This window comes from Gopherus evgoodei, chromosome 14 (genome assembly GCF_007399415.2).
Source record: "Gopherus evgoodei ecotype Sinaloan lineage chromosome 14, rGopEvg1_v1.p, whole genome shotgun sequence".
Lineage (NCBI taxonomy): Eukaryota > Metazoa > Chordata > Testudines > Testudinidae > Gopherus > Gopherus evgoodei.
Window position 1 is genome coordinate 33,264,610 of NC_044335.1, and position 23,141 is coordinate 33,287,750.

General features: G+C 47.3%; 1 protein-coding gene across 3 annotated transcripts in view; it reads right to left on the minus strand.

Moving 5' to 3' along the window:
* ERGIC3 (ERGIC and golgi 3) overlaps positions 1 to 23,141 on the minus strand; it is a 58,580-nt gene that overhangs the window by 19,323 nt on the left and 16,116 nt on the right. For 2 of the 3 annotated variants that reach the window (XM_030533090.1, XM_030533092.1), the window contains exons 5-8: positions 20,079 to 20,172; positions 18,516 to 18,681; positions 15,476 to 15,533; positions 4,780 to 4,794 (exon numbers count right to left, since the gene is read on the minus strand). In XM_030533090.1, the coding sequence (XP_030388950.1) occupies positions 4,780 to 4,794; positions 15,476 to 15,533; positions 18,516 to 18,681; positions 20,079 to 20,172 (333 nt within the window). The remainder of the gene's footprint in view (positions 1 to 4,779; positions 4,795 to 15,475; positions 15,534 to 18,515; positions 18,682 to 20,078; positions 20,173 to 23,141) is intronic. The other variant, XM_030533091.1, reaches the window with a different exon arrangement.

The following is a 23,141-nucleotide window of genomic DNA, read 5'->3' on the forward strand; positions in this document are numbered from 1 at the left end:
GCTGGAGGAACCAACTAGGGGCCGTGCTCCTCTTGACCTGCTGCTCACAAACAGGGAAGAATTGGTAGGGGAAGGAGAAGCGGATGGCAACCCGGACAACAGTGATCATGAGATGGTCGAGTTCAGGATCCTGACAAAAGGAAGAAAGGAGAGCAGCAGAATACAGACACTGGATTTCAGAAAAACAGAGTTTGACTCTCTCAGGGAACTGATGAGCAGGATCCCCTGGGGGCTAATCTGAGGGGGAAAGGAGTCCAGGAGAGCTGGCTGTATTTCAAAGAAGCCTTATTTAGGACACAGGAACAAACCATCCTGATGTGCAGAAAAAATAGCAAATATGGCAGGGGATCAGCTTGGCTTAACAAAGAAATCTTCGATAAGCTTCAATACAGAAAGGAAGCTGTCAAGTAGTAGAAACTTGACAGATGATTAGGGAGGGGTATAAAAATATCGCTTGAGCATGCAGGGGTGTAAGCAGGAAGGCCAAAGTACAACTGGAGTTGCAACTAGCAAGGGATGTTAAGAGTAACAAGAAGGGTTTCTACAGGTATGTTAGGAACAAGAAGGTGGTCAGGGAAAATGTGGGACCCTTACTGAATGGGGCAGGCAACCTAGTGACAGATGATGTGGAAAAAGCTGAAGTACTCAATGCTTTTTTTTTTGCCTCGTCTTCACAGACAAAGTCAGCTCCCAGACTGCTGCACTGGGCAGCACAGTATGGGGAGGAGGTGAGCAGCCCTCATGGTGAAAGAAGAAATTTCATACTATTTAGAAAAGCTGGAAATGCACAAGTCCATAGGGCTGGATGCAATGCATCTGAGGGTGCTGAGGGACTTGGCTGATGTGATTGCAATGCCATTGACCATTATCTTTGAAAACTCGTGGCGATTGGTGGAGGTCCCAGACGATTGGGAAAAGGCAAATATAGTGCCACCTGTAAAAAACTGAAGGAGGAGAACCCGGAGAACTACAGACTGCAGCCTCACCTCAATCCCCAGAAAAATCATGGAGCAGGTACTCAAGGAATCCATTTTGAAGCACTTGGAGGAGAGGAGGGTGATCAGGAACAGTCAACATGGATTCCTCAAGGAAAAGTCATGCCTGACCAACCCGATTGCCTTCTGTAATGAGATAACTGGCTCTGTGGATATGGGGAAAGTGATGGACATGATATATCTTGAATTTAGCAAAGCTTTCGATACCATCTCCCACAGTATTCTTGACAGCAAGTTAAAAAAGTATGGATTGGATGAATGGACTATAAGGTGAATAGAAAGCTGACTAGATCATCAAGCTCAACGGGCAGTGATCAATGGCTCGACATCTAGTTGGCAGGTCCGTCATTGGACCGGTTTTGTTCCACATTTTCATTAATGATCTGGATGACGAGATGGATTACATCCTCAGCAAGTTCGTGGATGACACTAAACTGGGGGCTGAGGTAGATATGCTGGAGGGTAGGGATAGGGTCCAGAGTTACCTAGACAAATTGGAGGATTGGGCCAAACAAAATCTGATGAGGTTCAACAAGGATGAGTGCAGAGTCTTGCACTTAGGATGGAAGAATCCCATGCACTGCTATAGGCTGGGGACTGACTGGCTAAGTGGCAGTTCTGCAGAAAAGGACCTGGGGATTACAATGCATGAGAAGTTGGATATGTGTCAAGAGTGTGCCCTTATTGCCAAGAAGGCTAATGGCACATTGGGCTGCATTATTAGGAACACTGCCAGTAGATCATGGGAAGTGATTATTCCCCTCTATTCAGCACGAGTGAGGCCACATCTGGAGCACTACGTCCAGTTTTGGGCCCTCCTCTACAGAAAGGATGTTGACAAATTGGAAAGAGTCCAGCCAAGGACAACAAAAATTATTAAGGGCACATGACTTATGAGGAGAGGCTGAGGGAACTAAGCTTATTTAGTCTGCAGAACAGTGGGGTTTCAAAGAGGATGGAGCTAGGCTGTTCTCAGTGGTGGCAGATGACAGAACAAGGAGCAGTGGTCTCAAGTTGCAGTGGGGGAGACCTAGGTTGGATATTAGGAAAAACTATTCACTAGGAGGGTGGTGAAGCACTGGAATGGGTTACCTAGCGATGTAGTGGAATTTCTTTCCTTAGAGGTTTTTAAGGCCCGGCTTGACATAGCCGTGGCTGGGATGATTTAGTTGGTGTTGATCCTGCTTTGAGTGGGGGGTTGGACTAGATGACCTCCTGAGGTCTCTTCCAATCCTAATCATCTATGATTCTGTGATGCAGGATGCTATACATTTGTAATTGTCTGTGAAGAGACCACTTTACCCTTCATGCGATCTGCATATGACACAAACGAGATGAAGCATGAGACAGTTTAGTCCTGTCCACACAGAAGGCTAGACATTGCCTGATATCTAAGGGATGAAGACATTGCTCCTTTGGGGATGAATGTGGCTTCGGAAAGAACACAGGTAAATATACCACTGGTTCAAATGAAACTGAGAAACCAGTTTACACAACAATTTTGGATGCGGTCATAAAGTCAATCTGTCTTTGGAGAATTGTGTATAAGGTGGCTCTGTCATCAGAGCCTGCAACTTGTAGACTCTCCCTGCAGATGTTATCGCTACTAGGAATGCAAGTTTTCTGACATACTAAGCATACTACTAACTATACACAACAAGCAAAAAAACTAAACTAGTTGACAGGTTGTGAGGTTAAAACCACGCAGAGCTCTGAGTCCAGCCACGGGTGGTACGCAGAAACGGTGAGAATGGTGCTGCCTCATGTAGCCAGCGGAGGAGCTATGACTACTAAGCCCTCCGTAGGTACTGCTAGGCAAATTTCTCCAGCTCTGGCCATGCACACATCTACGTGGAATACGCAGCTTCATCTACTCAGCGATGAATCATTTTACAGATGGAATAACTAAGGTACAAAGAGGTTCTAACCCAGCCACTCTCAGAGAAAATAGTTGTCAATAGGAGGATGAGAATCCACTTCTCACTGATGAGGTTTGTGACCAGTATACTTGACCCTCTCCTTTTGTTCCTCCATACCATTAGAACCCATGTGTTCCACTAGCATTCCTCTGATCAGTACTTAAAAATTCACATATGCTCCCCTTTCTCAAACAGACAGCCATCGTTCACCTCTACCCTCCAGCCCAGACACCTAAATCCATCCTCTTGGATGTCGTCCTACCACCTTACACTCCACATGGCTATGAAGGAACACTTGTTCTTTCCTCTTTACCTTGTCAGCAATACCCTCTTCCTTTCCATCACCCACGCTTGTAACCTTAGTATCATCCTTGATCCCTCCCTTGCCTTCTCCTCCTCATATCCAAGACCTCACCGAAGCGTAATGTTACTTTCTCAATAATATATACATACAGTATACTCGCCATGTTGAACAATATTATATATGTGTGCCCAATTGCTATCATTACAGTGTTTCCAATACACAACCTATTCACCACATATTTAGAACTCTACTGAAAGGCACTTGGAGGCTAACATGAAATGTTGTAGGTGACTAACACATAACACTATATGAAAGGTGAATAGGAAAATTATTTATAGTGGAGATTGCAGATCAATACAATGTACAGCAGGATTAGTGATTTATGTGACGTGATGGAGGGAATCTACACATTCTGCGGACACTTTAGCCAAAGGTACCAAAGGGATGGCAATGGGCAGCCTATGGGGTATTTGGGGGGCAGAGCCTCAGGCTGCCCCTCCCATCCTGCCTCTACACCCTACTGGCCTTCACAGTTATAACCATCCCCATTGCTTCAACCCCTTGCTACTCTCGACTTCAGCCTCCCTTCATTTCTTCACTAGAAGTCACAAAGGGTGGTTGAATCATCCTTGCTGCTGGCTCCTCCAGAATGTCTGGGATCCAGCACAGAGAGCAGCCTTGCACTGACTGAAGGTTGGCTGCTGCCACAACCAGGGTGCAGAGTTCATTCTTCCCACCCTGCCTATGAAGAGCAATAAGATCCACCCCCACAACCACCAAAATCCCACAGGAGACCTCTGCCCGTAAATAAGATTATTTCAAAACGAAGGTAGAAGCCAAGTAAAGCACTGTTTTTGTTGTTATTATTATTACTTATCTGTATTACTGTAGCACCTCTGAACACTCGACATGGCCCACACTGTGCTAGGCACTGTACAAGCACAGAACAAAAGGGCAGTCCCTGCCCTATGGAGCGTCTAATCTAAGAATGCCAGGTCATTCAAGCAGGCAACAATGTTTGGATTTTTAGCTCTGAAGAAATCAACTTCTACTTAACACCTGAAAATGAAACCCATGGTTTGTAACCCTCTTGATCGGCTCTAACCCAGTCACAAGCTAGTGGGCTGGATGCAGGAATCACTGGGGCACATTCTCTGGCTTGTGGTATGAAGATCAGGCTAGATGATCATCCCTTCTGGTCTTTAAATCTATTAACTCTACCTCTCCAAACTGTTATCAGGCCTCCCTCAGCTAGTCCACCAGACTAAACACATCCACCAACCTACCGTCTCTTACAGACTTATTAAAGTAATCCAGGCCAGAGCTTCTCAACCTTTTCTATACTGGGACCCCCAGTTAGAACAGATCCACCCTCCACTCTAGCGACAAAGAAAGGGTCAGTGGTCATGCCCCCTGAAACCTACTCACAAATCCCAGGCTAAGAACCTAAGCTAATGCTCTATCTGCCCTTCCCAAGGGATATATGGAAACGGCACATAAGAGAAATTACATTAATTCAATAGTGAACATACAGAAAAGGAAAGAAGCAAGCATCACTTATGCTCAACTGCGTGCACTGCAGATAAGGGCAGGAATAAGGAAAGAAAAGAGAAACATTCAGATTCTTACATTGAAAAGCACACATTCAGATAAGGCTGCATTTAAAAATGACACCTTCTAGAAGAGGAGGATAATCACTTTGCCAACCAGTCCCTAGAGCAGGGGTTCTCGCAACTAATTTTTAGTGGTCTCAGAGTGAGGCCATCAACTTTTGCTGGTGGCCGCTCTGACAATTTTTGCTAAATTACTTAATTAATTTCAGGAAAAACAAATAAATACACACATCTCCATGTCCAAATCATAGGAATTTATTTATGTAGGGTTTTTTGTAAGGTGCGTTGCACGTTCTTGCCTTTTTTGTTATTTCTTTTGCTTTTCTGATTGCTCTTTTTTTTTTTTTTTTTAAAGACTTGCTAACTAGTAAGTCTATTTTTGTAAAAAATGGTATTTGTATGTTTGTTAATACTACTTTTCACAGCAGCAGACTTGCCAGCTAGCTGGGAGGCAGTGAAAAGCGATATTAACAAACATACAAATATTATTTTTCACAACAGACTTACTCAGCCCTGGCAAGCTGGGGGACAAATTAAATCCTGGATGGGGAGGTGGGTAGGGAGGCAGCTTGGGGGCTAGAAATAACGATGGGGTGGGAGATGAGCCCGAAACTAGAGCCCTGCAGCCAAGGGCAAAAGAAAAGCAAAAGAAACAAAAATGATAAGAACATGCAAAGCACCTTAGAATCATAGAAGATTAGGTTTGGAAGAGACTTCAGGAGGTCATCCAGACCAATTCCAACTTAAAAACCTCTAAGGATGGAGATTCCTCCACCTACCTAGGTAACCCATTACAGTGCTTCATCACCATCCTAATGAAACAGTTTTTATTTCACTTATTTGTTTCTATTCTGTTTGGGTCCAGTAAAGAATAGAGACGACTGTATACTATTTTTATTATTAAATCTGAAAAAAAAAACCCAAAAAACCCTACATAAACATATGACAATGATTTGGACAAGTGTATGTGCATATTTATTTGTTTTTTCCTAAAGTTAATTAAGTATTTTAGGAAAAATTGTCAGAGCGGCCACCAGCAAGAGTTGGTGGCCACACTCTAACGCCACCAAAAAATTGTTGTGAGAACCTCTGGACTAGCTTTCCTTGAAAGAGTGAGCTGCATTAGCTAGCCTTCCTAAAAAACAACTGTCCCAAAGCTTGGATTCTCTTGATCTTTCTCACAGAGAAATCTGGGCTAAAACTTGTAATCTTTTTAATAGGCAATTCAAAATGTCCGAATGCGGATTGGAAAGCAAAATTCTGAGGCTCAGTCAGCCCCACGAAAGAGGCTGAAAGATTTAACATGTGATTTGAAAAAACGCTAAAGCCTGAAGAGAAGCTGTTGTTACAAGGGGGCAGGGGGGAATGCAATAGTTATCTTTTGGCATTTTCCAGCCTAGGAAAAGTGATTGAGTTAAGATCAAGATTAGCTAGCCCATGCTAGCTAAACCCAACCTAAACTCAAACCTTCTTCCTAGTCCAGACAAGACTCAGATGTTCCTTGGTTTAGGGAAAGATCGAGGGTTGCGCTGCAAGCCAGATACAAAGCAATCAATTTTGTGGCTGCAACGCATGGAATGAATTCATGTGAACAAGACTGCTCAGACCCTTTACCTATACCTTTCACGTAATGCATCTAGCTCTGGCCTGTACAGCTAGACTTCCACTAACATAGTGTGTACTACGGTCTAGAAGAGCATTTGTTTGGAAGTGTGTTTTCAGAACAGGGTTTGTGTATGTGAAAAGAAAATGTATATGTGGGAAGGCACAACACACTGTATATGAAAATGGGGCTCTAACCAAGGAATGAATCAACCCAGGCAGAGGGGAGTTGTGGGAATGAAATGAAGGGCCTGCCCAAAGGCCAGTCTATAGTGAAATCATATCAGTTGTACTTCACACCATTAGTTACTTCGGTTCCACTTTATGTCTGGACAAGCTCTAAACCTCCTCTTATCCCTCACCCTATTTCCTGGAAGTAGAAACTCCAACAAGGACAGAAGTTATATCAGCTCTGAAGATAACCACTAAGAAATCAGCCAGCTGAGATCAGAACTAAATTTGGGCTCAAATTTTAAAAAGGCTTCTTAATTTGAACTTTTCTCCTTCCGTCATGGAATTGCCTATGTAGAAACCTGGTTTCAGAGATTAGTAACCAGCAGAAATCCTCAGCGCAAGGACTGACTATTAACTAAAGAGACTGAAGATCTGCTCTCCTGAAACAAGGCTCTGATCTAGCTTGAATATTGAGAGGATTCTGATGAGTAAAAGTGTAGACTCAACTCCAAGTGGTAGCTTTATAAATTTGATACCGGCGCTTTGGTAATAAGCCAGAAGCAGCCAAGAATTTTGGATGAGGGCATAAAAATATACTTTGTCCTCAAGGCAGCTGAGAGAACCCACCTTGCTCAGTTCTTATGAAGGAGCTATTAATTTGGGACTGACAATCACAGTGCCTAATTTTTAGCTGCCTAGAAAAATCACAGGAACCACACTATGATCCACAAAGCCTGAGCTAGGCACCGAGGCTTCCTTTACAATATATGGAAAGAGACAGATACCTTCAAATGCAATTCACAACAGCCAGCATACTAGGCAGGAAGCTGTCTAAACTAGCCGACGGTAGATGCCAACCAGAGGGATGTGCCCTAAAACCTGCCCCTCTCTTGTGATGCCTAGGTCCGAGTTGCAGGATGGTGCCTACCTCTGCTCAGCAATCCATGGACGGGAACCAGCTGCCACCTGGAGTCAAGCAGCTTCTTGGGGGAATGAGTTATGCACAAAACAGCTGCTCAGGAGAAGAGGGAAAGAGAGAGGCAGCATGAACTGGAGGTGATGAAGTGGAAGAGATGGAACCCTTCAGTAGCTGGCTCCACTTCCCAAAAATCCACAAATGGGAGCGACTATGTCCACAGTATGATGAATCCAGTGATATCGCTGAATATTTCATCATCTTTGAGAGACTGTGCCCCCTCCATGCAATTCCTGACCATCAAAAAATGACTACGTTAATGGCAAAATTGACTGGAAGAGTTCTAGACATATTCAACAAGATGCCTATTGAGGATGCCTCTGACTATGGTAAATATAAGGATTTGGATTTAAGGACCAAGCCCAAGTCCACAGATTTACATATGGGTCCTGAGATGACTCAGGAATTCGATCCTGGAACCACCCACAGTAGGTACAGACATTTCCTGGTAGATCAGCTGCCTGCTGGCATAAAGTGCTTTCTTTTTCCTTCCTTCTCTGTCTCTTTTCATCTTTGAGAGCAAAGCGTTTCTCCTCGAAACAGGCCACTGCCTGACGGAGGATGTGGCACTAACTGGGGTTGGGTGGTGATGGCGTGCTCCTCCCAGCTTGTGATGTCCACATCAGTTTTCTTGAAATACACTTTGTAGCTTTATCTCTGACCACCATGGGACCTCTGACCATGGGTGAGCTGAGAGTAGAGGACAGGAGGTAGAGTCTGACATCCGCACACAATGTCTAGCCCAGTGGAGTTGGTGCATGAAGATCATTGCTTCTATGCTGGTGACACTGGCTTCAGTGAGACTGCTGGCATTAGTGTAGTGATTTTCCCACTTGATGCAAAGGATCTTCCGGAGGCATCATTGGTGGTACCTCTCCAAACTCTTGAGATGCTGTTGATAGTCACCCAGGTTTCACATCCATAAAGGAGTGTAGGAATAACAATTGTCTTATAGATCTGGATCTTGGTGTCCTGCCGTAGGTCACAGTCCGTGAAAACATGTCACAGCAATTTCCCAAAGGAAGCACTTGGCACTGGATCCTGTGTTGGATCTCACTGTTGATTTATGCATTTTGAGAAGTTTGGCTACCAAGGCAGCAGAAATGCTCGACTATCTCCAAAGTCTGTCCCTCAATGGTGATTTGTGGTGGGTCATGCTGATGGGCATTTTTTAAAAAATTTTCTACGTCTCTGCTCAAAGTCTAAAGTCCTCAGGGCATCCACTACTGATCTTCAGTATGGTAATGACTGTGCCATCCTCACGCATACTGAGAATGGCCTTAAGCCCACATTGGATTTTTTTGCACAAGCTTACTGAAGCCTAGGACTCTCAATATGGAGAAGACTGAAGTGGTCCATCAGCCTGCTTCTAGCCTTGCACATGACCACAGAATAGCACTGTGTTGTGATAAGACCTACACTGTTTATTTCTTGTTTTTAATAGTTAATAATAACAGTAGAATTTAGCTTACTACCTTCCTATGAGGATAGAGTCCTCTCTCTTGGGCTTTACAGAAAAGGCATAAAAGCGTAAACAATGGTTCCTTCTGGCCTTAAAATCTAAAAATTAATTTGATCTCTTTATGTAGAAAAGTCAGTTTTCTGATAGAACCTATCAAGAATTTGTTTAACTTGGGTTCCAAGTATCCAATAGCCTATACAGGATCACAGGTGAAAGCTGTGAGTGGTATATGAATTGCCTCAAGTGCTAGTACCTGGCTTCTTTTGGCTTTCACAGGCTTTATGTAGTGAGATGACCTATGGCAGCTCTCTATCCTGAAATAAAAGCACCTCTCCCTAAGACTGAGAAAGCAGAGCATGTGACATTCTGCAGGACATTTTGTGAAAATGACCACCACTTAATACCTCCTGAACTGGCTGAGGAAGTCTGACCACCAACCACACTGAGGCCTTGTCTACACCACAAAGTTGCAGCGCTGGTGAGGGGGTTACAGCGCTGCAACTTAGGAGGTGTACACACCTGCAGGGCATTACCAGCGCTGCAACTCCCTGTTTGCAGCGCTGGCCGTACACCCGGTCGAACCTCGGGTGTAGAGGATCCAGCGCTGGATCACCAGCGCTGGTCATCAGGTGTAGACACTCACCAGCGTTTTTGTTGACCTCCGTGGAATAAGCAGGTATCCCAGCATACCTGAGGAAGCCTCTCTGGTAATCAAGCAAACTCCACTGCCCTGTGCTCACCTGACCCCTCCTTTAAATGCCCCGGGAAATTTAAAAATCCCCTTCCTGTTTGCTCAGCCAGGTGTGGAGTGCAATTAATCTATCAATCACTCAGCGACCATGCCTCCACACACCAAACGAGCCCCAGCATGGACCAATGCAGAGCTGCAGGAACTCCTTAGTGTGTGGGGAGAAGAGGCTGTGCAAACACAGCTGCGCTCCAGAAGGAGAAATTATGATACGTATGGTCAGATATCGCAGTCCTTGATGAGAAGGGGCCATGAACGGGACGCCTTGCAGTGCAGAGTAAAAATTAAGGAGCTGAGGAGTGTGTACTGCAAAGCCCGTGAGGGAAATCGCCGCTCAGGAGCTGCCCCCACAACCTGCAGGTTTTACAAGGAGCTGGATGCCATACTTGGGTGTGACCCCACCGCAAATCCTAGGAGCACGATGGAGAGTTCAGAGCAGGGAGAAGTGGGGGATGGTGTAGAGAACGGAGACAGTGAGGCTACTGGCGTGGAGGGAGACACCCCGGAGTCCCAGGACACATGCAGCCAGGATCTCTTCTCCAGCCCGGAGGAGGCTAGCCAGTCGCAGCAGCTGGAAGCTGACGGTGAGGAGGAAGCTGAGGATCATGCTCGTGGTAAGTAGATTTCAATGTTTTGGGAGAGGAGGATTTTGGTTATGGCTGCCTGCATGCATGCCTAAACGTGGAATAGCCCATTGATTTGATCTATCCTTCCCCGCGGTTTGCTCTGGTGTCCCCCAAATCCCCTCTCCAAGCAGGTATCCTTCCCCGCGGTTTGCGCTGTCCCCCCCCCCCAAGCAGGCATCCAGCCCCGCGGTGTGCTGCCGTGTTCCCCACCCCCCCTCCAAGCAGGCATCCAGCCCCGCGGTGTGCTGCCGTGTTCCCCAGCCACCCTCCCAGCACGGAGGCAGCCACGTGGTGTGCAGGCATCCAGCACCGCGTTTCCATACACCCACACCCCCCTCCCCAGTATCAGGACGGGTTGAAAGCGGACCAAAAAAAACCCCAACCCCCCAAGCACCTAGCTCACCACCTTCCTGTTCACTACTGTCCCTTCTTCAGGACACCAGCTACCCCCTGTACCCACTGCTGATAAACCCCAGCGACCCAGTGGTCAATTCCCACTCCCAAGGGGTAATTTTTGCTAAAAACACTCACCCCATTGCTCGCCATGACTTAGCTTGCTTGCCCTCTCTGTGTTATGTGAGGTATGTGAGAAGGATGCTACCTAAAGTCTCAAAAGTCCTTCAAAATTTGATAATAAACAATGATGCCTCTGTGTATTACATGTTTCTATCTCTCTGTTTTCTAGGGACCTTGACTACTGCAGCTGTATCACCGCCCTCACGTAGGTTGCAGAACTTGAGACGCAATCCTAGGAAATCAAAAGAGGAATTGATCAAGTCTGTTCTGAGCCACTACAACAGGATAAGTAGGAGGACAGAGGAATGGAGAAGCAGAGTACAGGAGTGGAGAAAGACTGTACATGAATGGAGGCAAACAGAAAGCAGGAGAAAGGAATTGTCTGCCAAAAAAACAACAAAGCAGATGATAAGCCTCCTGTCTCGCCAAACTGAGTCTTTCGAGTCTCTTGTAGCCATGCAGACAAATATGTACCGTGCTAACCCACAGCCCTCCCAAAGCCCTCTTCCTTGTCACCCTGTATATTCACAAAACAACTTTCTCCAGCAGCCAGTTCCTTATTATCCCCAGCTGCCCCCAACACCTATAAGATCACCTATTAGCCCTGATAACTATAATTCTTACCCTGTTCACTCCACCCCCATCATTCTGCAGCATAGTAATGCTGAAGTGCAACAGACAGTGAATATTGATCAAAATAGGACAAAGTAAAACCTGTAAATGTACTGTCAACCACCCCTACCCCCTTGCATGTTTTGTACTGTATGTTGAATAAAGGTTTTTTTTTTCTATTTCTTTCACTACGTTTTATTGCTGCTGGAAGTGGTAAATAATACACAATGAGGTAGAGCAAAGCACATCAAATGCATCAAACATTACTGCTGGCTCTCAGCATCAAATTGCTCCCTTAAAGCATCCCTAATCCTTGAAGCCCTTTCCTGGGCCTCCCTATTAGCCCTGCTCTCTGGCTGAGCAAACTCATTCTCCAGGCGTCTAACCTCGGAGGTCCATTCCTCACTGAATCTTTCACCCTTCCCTTCACAAATATTATGGAGGGTGCAGCACGCGGATATAACAGCGGTGATGCTGCTTTACATCAAATCTAGCTTCCCATAAAGACACCTCCAGCGAGCTTTCAAACGGCCAAAAGCACACTCCACAATCATTCTGCACCGGCTTAGCCTGTAGTTGAACCGGTCCTTGCTCCTGTCAAGCTTCCCTGTATATGGCTTCATGAGCCATGGCATTAAGGGGTAAGCGGGGTCTCCAAGGATCTCAGTGGGCATTTCCACGTCCCCTACTGTGATCTTGCGGTCTGGGAAAAAAGTCCCAGCCCTCAGCCTCCTGAACAGGGCACTGTTCCGAAATATGCGTGCATCGTGCACCTTTCCAGGCCATCCTGAGTAAATGTCAGTGAAACGCCCACGGTGATCCACAAGCACTTGCAGAACCACGGAGAAATAACCCTTGCGATTAACATACTCTGATGCCAGGTGGGGTGGTGACAGAATAGGAATATGAGTCCCATCTATTGCCCCTTCACAGTTAGGGAACCCCATTTCCGCAAAGCCATCTACAATGTCCTGCACGTTCCCAAGACACATGGTTCTTCTTAGCAGGGTGCGATTAATGGCCCTGCAAACTTGCATCAGCACCATTCCAACGGTAGACTTCCCCACTCCAAACTGGTTCGCCACCGATCTGAAGCAGTCTGGAGTTGCCAGCTTCCAGATTGCAACAGCCACCCATTTCTCCACAGGCAGGGCAGCTCTAAATCTCGTGTCCCTGCGCTGCAGGGTAGGGGCGAGCTCAGCACACAGTGCCATGAAAGTGGCTTTTCTCATCCGAAAGTTCTGCAGCCACTGCTCGTCATCCCAGGATTGCAGGACGATTTGATCCCACCACTGAGTGCTGGTTTCCTGAGCCCAAACGCGCCGGTCCAGGGAGCTGAGCACATCTGTTACTGCCACAAGCAATGTACTGTCTTCACAGTGAGGCGATTCAATATCATCGTCTGACTCACTGTCACTCTATCACTCACTTTTTGCAGGTGAAGGAATAGCTCCACTGCCAAGCGCGATGTGCTGGCAACATTCATCAATAAGGTCGTCAGTTGCTGAGGATCCATTTTTTAAAAAATTCGCAGAAAAAGCGTTGTACACTCACAATGCTGCCACACTGCTCCGCATGTGTAACAAAGCACCGCTGGGCGTTGGAACAAGAATAGGAAGCGGAAAGACAATCACACTTCCTTCCCCTTCCCCCAAGCCACAGCGCCGATATGGGACGAGGTGCTCTGTGGGATAGCCGCCCACAATGCACCACTCCCAACAGCGCTGCAGCGTGGCCACATCTAACATCACTTGCAGCGCTGGTTGCTGTAAGTGTGGCCACTCTGCAGCGCTGGCCCTATACAGCTGTACTAACACAGCTGTAACAACCAGCACTGCAAAATTGCAGATGTAGACATACCCTGAGATCAGCCAAGTAATGGCTGTTTAACCATGTCTGGAGCAGTCGCATTTGAAGTCATGCAATTGTCAATGAATATCTATGCAAGATCATCAGCTCTGGGATCCTGATCTTTCAGCTACAACACTGCTACCAGGAAGCTCTAAGAAGTGGAGTGGAGGGAGGAAAACTGAAGCAGCATTTATATCTAACATTGCTCCTATAACTGTCAAAATTTGGGTAGGTTGAAAAACACACTGTAGTGAATACAGCCACCAATGCCAGAAATCTGGTGAAAACTCTGGGGTCTGCAGCTAGCACTTTGTTTTGAAGACTGTCCCTCAGTCTGAACCTGAGGTAACTCTAGTGCAGCTGCATTATTGAGGTGTGGAAGTACTTATCTCAAAAGCCAAGTATTTGAACCAATCCTGAGAACTCAGGAAGAGGATTCCATGTGGAATCTCAGCTCTGATAGGCTAGTTGAGTCTTTTCAGATAGGTTCCCCTTTCTTTTTTTGGACCAAGAAAGAAGAATCCTCTTTAAACAGGTTGAAAGTATTTCTATTCTATTGCAACCAAATCCCTTCTCTTTCAACAATTTTTCATTTGAAGGAATTCCTCAAAGGTGAAAGGTGTATGCATGCATACGTGAAGCATTGTGTGGAACTGAATAGTTTAGCTCCTTCCTGACCTTCCTATTACAGTGAAAAGCATATTTTCATAAAACTTACCCTCTGCATACAGGTTTGAAGGAGAGAAAGAATGGACGGGGCTGTGAAGGGGATTTCAATGCAAAGAGTCCCCTCTGTGAGCAAGAGCAGGCTAGCTGTAACCCTAATAACGTGAGATTTGTAGAAACGAGGACTGTGTGAGGCAGTGGGAAAGAACTGTATGAGAAGTTGTTGTGACCTTGTGTTAGATAAGTATGGAATGTAGACTATAGTCTAAACTGGTGAGAAAAATAAGATACCAGACAACATATGTACAAACAAAATGCAGCTTTTGCCCATTATTATATGTAACAAAAGGTATAAATGCTTGCTGTAATTGTTTACCTAGAGAGAGACTTGTTTAGCTCTCCCGCCATGCAATTGCTAGAGATAATAAAGTATCTGACTTGCTGCACCCAACCTGAGAGTGAGAACTCTGCTTTTCTCCAACACAAGCTATAATAACTACACAGCACTATCCACCATTCTACAAAACCGTTCTATCCCTTCCACCCTCTCTACACAGACTAAAGCCACTATTGTCATACTCATGATCCTGACGTGGGTCCAAGACCTCACCAACCACATACAATAAGATAGTTATGCTGAACTCATCCACTGTACAGAGCCACAGACTGGAGGAGTACCTCACTCTTGAAAGTGGGTTAGCTAGTCTACGCTCATATATCTAGTGCACAGAAGAGTTGAAAAAGGCATTTAAGGCACGCCTCATTAATGTAACTATTTATTATAAAGCTGTAAATATGGGTCTGTATATGTTACATGATGCAGCCGATTACAAGGGTAGAGTTAAAAATCTTTGTCAAAACGTAACTCTGAACACCTGGAGTTTCAAACATTTATGTTTCTGAAACTGCAACATACTATTAAGTTACATAAATACTTCCAATCTTAAATCTATTTTAAAAGGTTCTTGAGAATATATATTAAGGCATAAATTAAAACACTCTGTTACCCCAGAAATACTAACTTGCCTAACTTCTGTATAAAAATCACTTGAATTACTTTAAAATTCTCCATGTAACACTTTTGGACTCAACACACTGACAGAGCGGTTTATAGCAGAACAGGGTTGCTTAACGAGATGGGACAGGCTGGTTGTATACATAGTCAAGGCTCCTCCTTGGTCCCACTTTCTCCCAGTTCTTCCTCAACCCAACATTCCTCCACTTGCTCCCGATGGTTTTCTCCTCCTACCCTGGCACTTCTGCCAATTCCTCCCCGCCCTGGCAGTGCTACTTCCGACAACTTTATCCATCATGGTTCATGATATGGAAATCAGAGGGAAATGTTCAAAGAGAAAAGCAGACATGCCAGGAAGTCAGGAGGCCACAGGGAAAAAAACTCAAAATACTTTACCATGGACATGAGACTGCTGAAAGCTTTTTCCAGGTGCAAAGTGAAAGTTTCCAGCTACCTGTAGGAAACAGTCATCTTTCATTAAAAGGCCCCATTCTACATAACAAAGTGAAGCATTAACACTTGCTGCCCCCTTTTCAAAGGTGATTTCCCCCTCCCATGTTACTTATCTGCTGAAACAGTCACAAGTGAACCAGCTACTCCCCAAGGAACCTTTTTCCATATCAAACAATCAGTACTTTTCACGAATTTGTAGAGCAGAGATGTCAGACACCTGGCTCACAGACCATTTCTGATGTGTAGGGGGAGCCTACACAGATTGTGCAGAATCTAAGTTCCCATTTAAAATACACCTGTACCCCAATATAATGCGGTCCTCAGGAGACAAAAAATCTCACCGTGTTATAGATGAGACCACGTTATATCAAACTTGCTTTGCACCCCCCGTTCCTTGTTCCCTGACCGCCCACTCCAGAGACCCCCAACCCTAATCACTCCCAGGATCCTACCCCCTACCCAACCCCCTTGTCCCCTGCCTGCTCTGACCCCGATCCACCCATCCCCACCCCCTGACAGGCACTCATCGGCAGTGTGGGGAAGTGGCGCAGCCCGGCCCCCGTCCGCTCCACCCCGCCAGCTCCCATCACGGCGCTCCGCTTCCTGCCGTTGGTGAGTGCGGAGAGGTTGGGGAAGGAATGCCCCCCCGCACTCACCTGCAGCAGGAAGCAGCATGATGCGGCCCCAGCCTGCTCCGCTTTCCTTGCCCCAGCCCCAGCCGTGTCGCAAGGGGGCAGCTGGGGAAAGGTCCTGCACTCACCTGCGGCGGGAAGCGGAGCACCACAGCTGGGAGCTGGCGGAGTGGAGCTGGCTGGGGCTGGGCTGCTCCACTTCCTGCCTCCGGTGAGTGCGGGGAGGTTGAGGAAAGGACGCCCTCTGAAATCACTGGCAGCGGGAAGCAGAGCGATGCGGCCCCAGCCCGCTCCACTCTGCCACCTCCCAGCCGCAGCGCTCTGCTTCCCACCACAGGTGAGTGCAGGGAGGTTGGGGAAAGGACGCCCCCCGTACTCACCTGTGGCAGGAAGTGGAGCGCTGCATCTGGGAGCTGGCGGAGTGGAGCAGGCTGGGGCCGGGCTGCTCCACTTCTGCCACTGCTGGTGAGTGCGGGGGTGGATCCCTTCCCTCAAGCCCCCTCTCCAGAGTGGCACAGCTGGGGATGGGGCGAGGGAAGCAGAGTGGGATGCTCCCAGCCCCCTGCTAATCCCCTGGGCCATTCTGGGACTGTGGGGCCCCCAAAAGTGCCCTCCCACAGCTCCTGCCCCCAGACCCTGGGGGCGGGAGCCCCTGACCGCCCCCAAGACCCTCTGCTCCTTATCGAACCCCTCAGCCCCAGCCTGGCCCGACATCCTTAACACGCTGCTCAGAGCAGAATGTCAGAGCTTTACTGTTGTATGCAAACCCGCGTTCTAACGGGTCACGTTATATCGGGGTAGAGGTGTATATATATTTCAACCTTTCCTGCTTATGAAGGTAATCTTTTAAATGGGAACAAAATGTAACCAATGCACACACAGCCAGCCTGAAACAATGTCTCAGAGATGTGAATTTCACCATCCACCTTAATCTCACTGGGATATCAACAGGAAAGACCGTTTGTTAATGTCAACATTAACTATTTCATTGCTGATAGTTTTTAGCAGCTACAATAATGGGGAGGGTGTAAGAGTGAAGTCCACAGGAGTAGAACTGAAAGTTGCTGCAGGGAAGACGAGAGGAGATCCCTAGGAAGGGGGAAGAAAAACAGAAAAGGAAGATGAGGAAGGAAAATAAAGTGGAGTAACACTGTTGGTCCTAAAGGGAACATATATTCCCAGAGTGATGCTGAATGAGACAATAAATCACTGAACAAACAATAAAGATAACTAAAAGTTCAGCCTGGGATGTTTAAAGGGGGCCTAAGGGAGTTAGGCACCAGTTCCACATACTTTCTATAGCAATTGGACACCTAATTCCCTTAGGGCCCTTTGAACATCCCAACCTTCCTTTGTAGACAAAGGCTAACTAAAATCAGTCAGCAAGACCCTGCTGTGTGTGTTCTGTACTGGGCCTTTCAGCAACTGTTTAGCTTACAGAGCAGGAGTGGGCAAGCTTTTTGGTGCAAGGGCCACATCTGGGTATGGATATTGTATGGTGGGCCATTAATGCTCACGAAATTGGGGACTGGGGTGCGGGAGGTTGGTCTGGGCTAGGACGGGTTCTGAGGGCAGGAGGGGGATCAAGGCTGGGGAATGGGGTTGGGGCACAGGAGGGGGTCAGAGGTGCAGTCTCTGGATGGCGCTTACCTCAAGCAGCTCCCAGCAGCAGCAGCATGTCCACACTCCAGCTCCTACACGGAGGCATGGCCAGTTGACTGCATGCTGCCCTGTCCACAGGCACTGCCCCTGCAGCTTCCATTGGCCGCAGTTCCCAGCCAATGGGGGCTGCGGGGGCAGCGTGTGGACCACCTAGCTGCCACTATGTGTAGGAGCTAGACGAGGGACATGCTGCTGCTTCTAGGAGCCATGTGGAGTGGGGCAAGTCCCAAACCCCGCTCCCTGACTGGAGCACCAGAGCGGGGCAAGCCCCAGACCCTGCTCCCCAGAGGGAGCTTGAGGGCCGGATTAAAATGTCTGGAGGGCCCCCGGGCCATAGTTTGCCCACCCCTGATATAGAGAAAGTGGCTATTAGTTAAAAATCCACCAGCCTCTCTGTACTCACATGTTCTGAAAGGTCCAGCCAACAACACACACGAGGCCATTCCTCTGTATTGCTTCTCTTCCTCTAGTTTGCAAAACTAACTGCTGTTTTATTTAGGCTCTTCTGCTGCACTCAGCACCTAACAATGCCCAAAGGGCCTAAGTCCCAACACCACAGAACTGTGGAGACATCGTGCAAAGTGGGGGAAGGAGGGGAATTCACAACCTCTGCCCTCTCCTGGTCACTGACAGTGGGGTGATTTCAGGTGCCTGGCACAGCTGAACGTTCAAGGGAAGCTCTCTCTCACCTTGTTGACCTCCAAGAATCCATACACTTGACAGCCCTCATTCTTCTGCTCCTGCATTTTCTGGCTGAACCCTTCTCTCCTGCATTGTTCTATAGTGTCAGGGTTCTTGAAGGCCCAGCCACGCCGCCTGTATGCTTCTCTCACATCATCACAGGAATTACAGCACCTGCAAAAGTACAGGCATCATCTCACTCACCCTGAATGGAGGGGAAACAAAAATCAAGAGCAGAGACCACAAAATGTGGAACATCCTCTCTGCAGAGGACACAGAAGTGAATTCTCCTTCATACTGGGGCTACTAGTCTCTCTCAGCCGATGGTCTCTGGTTCAAGGGAAGACTAAATTCCCAGAACTGAAGGTGTCCATCCACCTAGCTAAGCAACCCTGAGTCACTACCTTCCTGAAGCTGACAGCCATCAGAGGACCTCTGCATTCACAACAGAGCTCTGAGGATCTTCCCAATGGACCAGACTCTCTTTAGAAAGTGGTATCACTTTTTAACCAGCCAGAGAAGTCCCATAAACAGGTCTGTTAATGCACCTCACCTTACTGGCTTGGAGTCTCCCCCCATGAATAAACAATTCACTCCTGCAGTGCACCCCCACTAGTCTACAGGTCTCAGGCCAAGGGAAACCCCCTTCACTCCCCTGCATCAAGGGGGAGACCAGGGTGGACCCTGGACAGAGGACTGTGGTTTCTTCATTCTTTTGACAATTTTGTTACCTGAGAAGGGGAGGCTGGAGTGCTGAATCCCCCATGCCCCAGGAGAGAGCATCTCCAGGCAGGGGCTGCAACCCGATGGATTATTCTAAGCCCAGAAAATTAAAAACAGGGGAGGAGAAAGAATCAAAGACCCAGTGGGCCAGATTCTGACCTGTTGCTGCAGGAGCATGCAAGGAGATGGGGAGAATAATGTACCACCAGTTTGCCACACACACACAGAGCGCAGGCAAACATGATGAACTAGCCCTGAGTGTGCTCACAGCTAATGGGGGACACTTTTCCTTTTATACCCTGAGAGCCCCACCTAAGGGGAGACACCCCAAGGGACACTTCTTTCCAGTCTGATCCAAGCTCACGTGCCCAGAACTGCTTAGCCCAAAACTGTAGATCCCTATGGGAATTCTTGAAGGAGAACTCACACACAATATGGATTCATTCAATATCTGTGGCAAATGCTGCTGACAAGATATGGAACAGGTCCCCCACTTCACTCTCCGAGATCAGAAGACCAGAAAACCGTGCATTCGCATGCGCACATACACATACGCTTTTCCCCAACCTCCTATCAGGAGAACAGAGAAGTACGTGGGGTCTGTCACAAACCAGGAGGTTATGCAAGTGTGGGCTCACCCACCTGACCTCTGTCCAAATCAGGATATTTGGGAAACACACACTCGAACCCCACTTCCCCACGCAGGTCAGAACACCACAGATCTGTCGTTCCACCCATCTCCTCCAATTCTGGAGGTTAGGAATGTGCACATCCCCCATTCCTGTCAGATCAGGATCAGCATACAACCCCCCGCCCTAAGTAAGGAGATCAGGGAAGCCTTCATTTACCGGATGTCCTCCGACTCGGCTCCATAACAGCTCTCACAGCGATCAGCATCTAAGGAATCTGGATCAAACACTTTCTCCTCCTCTTTGCCCAACTCTGAAACAAAACAAGACTTTCAAATAGTGTGACAGTTTTATGAATATGTCTATGTGTCATCTTATGAATTTAACTATGGTCTGCATCACTCATGATCACACTCTGCACTATGGATTAGAACATCCCCTTTTTAATCTGACTCCACTCTGTGTCTAGTGTAGAGCCAGTTGTGCTGGCATTTATGTAGTTTGTTGAGATGTATAACAAGCTGGAGGGGGTGTTTCCCACCTCAGGGACAGTGAACACAGGAAGAGTCATCCAACCAATTCCCATGAATGACTGGCTTGCTAATGACTCTTAATCATGTTACCATCCTCTATGCAACCAGAGTGTTGGGCCTGTGAACCCAGCATGGCTGGGGCTTGGAGATGTATACTGGGGCTCATAACTAAGGCTCCGATTTAGTCAAAGGTATTATTAGTAAAAGTCATGGACAGGTCACGGGCAATAAATAGAAAGTCACAGCCAGTGACCTGTCCATGACGCCTACTAAAAATACCCCTAACTAAATCTTAGGTGCTTAGGGAGATGGGGTGCTCCAGCAGACACTGCTGCTCTGGGGGCGTGGGGACGGGATCCTCCGGTGGTCGCTGGCACCTGGGGCAGCCTGGGGGCCCAGCTGCTGCTGCTCCCGGACCTCTGCTCCGGGCAGTGAACAGGACTAGCTATCTGGAACCACCCAAGCAGCGGCCAGTGCAGCTGGCCCCAGGGCTGCCCCAGCTGTTCGGGTGGCTCTGGGGTCAGCCACAACAGCTGCTGAGCGGCAGTAGTCACGGAGGTCCCAAAAAGTCACAGAATCCATGACCTCCAGGAAAGACTCGCAACCTTACTCATGACCAAGACTGGCTTGTAAGCAGAAGGGGCTCTGTGTGCAGGAGGTTAAGGAACTTGCTGCAGGGGAGACAGGAATCTCCCACCCACCCTGAACTTGATCAGACCACAGACCCAAACTGGAGACATGTGATCAGTCTCACAAGGGATGGGTGGGGGTTGTGGTCAGGTATTTGTTGTTTTGCCTACATCTGTAACTCTCTTGTGCTTTGTAACAGTAAACTCTGGATGTGGATAAGAAGTTCTTTCACATCCCTTACTTTAATTGCCCCTGAAAAATTAAACAATAAACTAGAAAGGTCCACAGTGAGTTGGAGTTCCGGTATACACAAGCTGCTGGGGAGTGAGGTCTGGTACAAGTCTTGGGGCCAAGGGCAGTTGGACTGCAGAGTCCTGTCATCCCAAAGAAGGCACAAGACAGGAAGTCTGTACCACGGGAGTGCCCGGGAGACCAGAACTAGAAACTCTACATGGATGCTGCTCAGATCCAGTTGCCTTGGAAGCATGTGGGATCCAGAAGTTGGATCCAATGCAGCAGACTGGTGATCCTCCAGTAGGTTGGCTGCTATATCTTGTTACCTCATGAGTGTGACAGTCAGTGTGGCTCATGAACATGGATGAGCTTTGTGCCCTTCTGGTCAAGAGATGCAGACATCACTCCTCTCCTGCTGCATTTATGTTAAAGCCCTGAGCCCACACTCACATTAGCCTTTTGATCCCGAAGATTCCCCACCAGTGCTAACTTCACTGCAGCTTCACTGACAGTATCAAAAGCGTGAACTCCAGTATAGACATAACACCACCATGTTGGAGAAATGGTCTGAGGTAAACAGGATGAAGTTCAATAAAGATAAATGCAAAGTGCTCCACTTAGGAAGGAACAATCAGTTTCACACATACAGAATGGGAAGAGACTGTCTAGGAAGGAGTATGGCAGAAAGAGATCTAGGGGTCATAGTGGACCACAAGCTTAATATGAGTCAACAGTGTGATACTGTTGCAAAAAAAGCAAACATGATTCTGGGATGCATTAACAGGTGTGTTGTAAACAAGACACGAGAAGTCCTTCTTCCGCTTTACTCTGCGCTGGTCAGGCCTCAGCTGGAGTATTGTGTCCAGTTCTGGGCACCGCATTTCAAGAAAGATGTGGAGAAATTGGAGAGGGTCCAGAGAAGAGCAACAAGAATGATTAAAGGTCTTGAGAACATGACCTATGAAGGAAGGCTGAAGGAATTGGGTTTGTTTAGTTTGGAAAACAGAAGACTGAGAGGGGACATGATAGCAGTTTTCAGGTATCTAAAAGGGTGTCATCAGGAGGAGGGAGAAAACTTGTTCACCTTAGCCTCCAATGATAGAACAAGAAGCAATGGGCTTAAACTGCAGCAAGGGAGATTTAGGTTGGACATTAGGAAAAAGTTCCTAACTGTCAGGGCAGTTAAACACTGGAATAGATTGCCTAGGGAAGTTGTGGAATCTCCATCTCTGGAGATATTTAAGAGTAGGTTAGATAAATGTCTATCAGGGATGGTCTAGACAATATTTGGTCCTGCCATGAGGGCAGGGGATTGGACTCGATGACCTCTCAAGGTCCCTTCCAGTCCTGGAGTCTATGAGTCTATGTCATGTAGACTTGCTCTGAGCAGAGTCGGGGCATGATGGTAGAAGCTCACCAGCATCTTGTCCACACTGGTGCTCCCTGTATTGATGTTAGCAAAGGGAATATATTTTAGAGGAAAGAGACTAGTGTAGGCAGTCTGAGTAGCTGTCAGCTTCTGTGCAGACGTGTCAGCTCCAGAGCTGAGGGCAGCCTCTAATGTATTCCAGCTATGCAATGACCAGGTCCCATGAAATCCCAAAGACCAAAAAAAGGAGAAAATAAATGGCATGGTGTGACAGACACCCTTAAACCAGGCTCAGTCATAGCCTCGAGCAGGGCAGATCCCTGAAGAGCACCCATCTCTGCACATCCCACACCAGTGCACTTGAGATAACAGCATTACACTGCTGTGAACTCTCTGCTCAGAGTTCAAATTCCCTTCGGCTGACACTTTAGTCCCAGGGATTTCCTATGGAAGGCAACAGAGGAAGACCAGTGGCGGTCAGACCATTAGAGCATCCAACAGAGGAAGGTAGCAGGA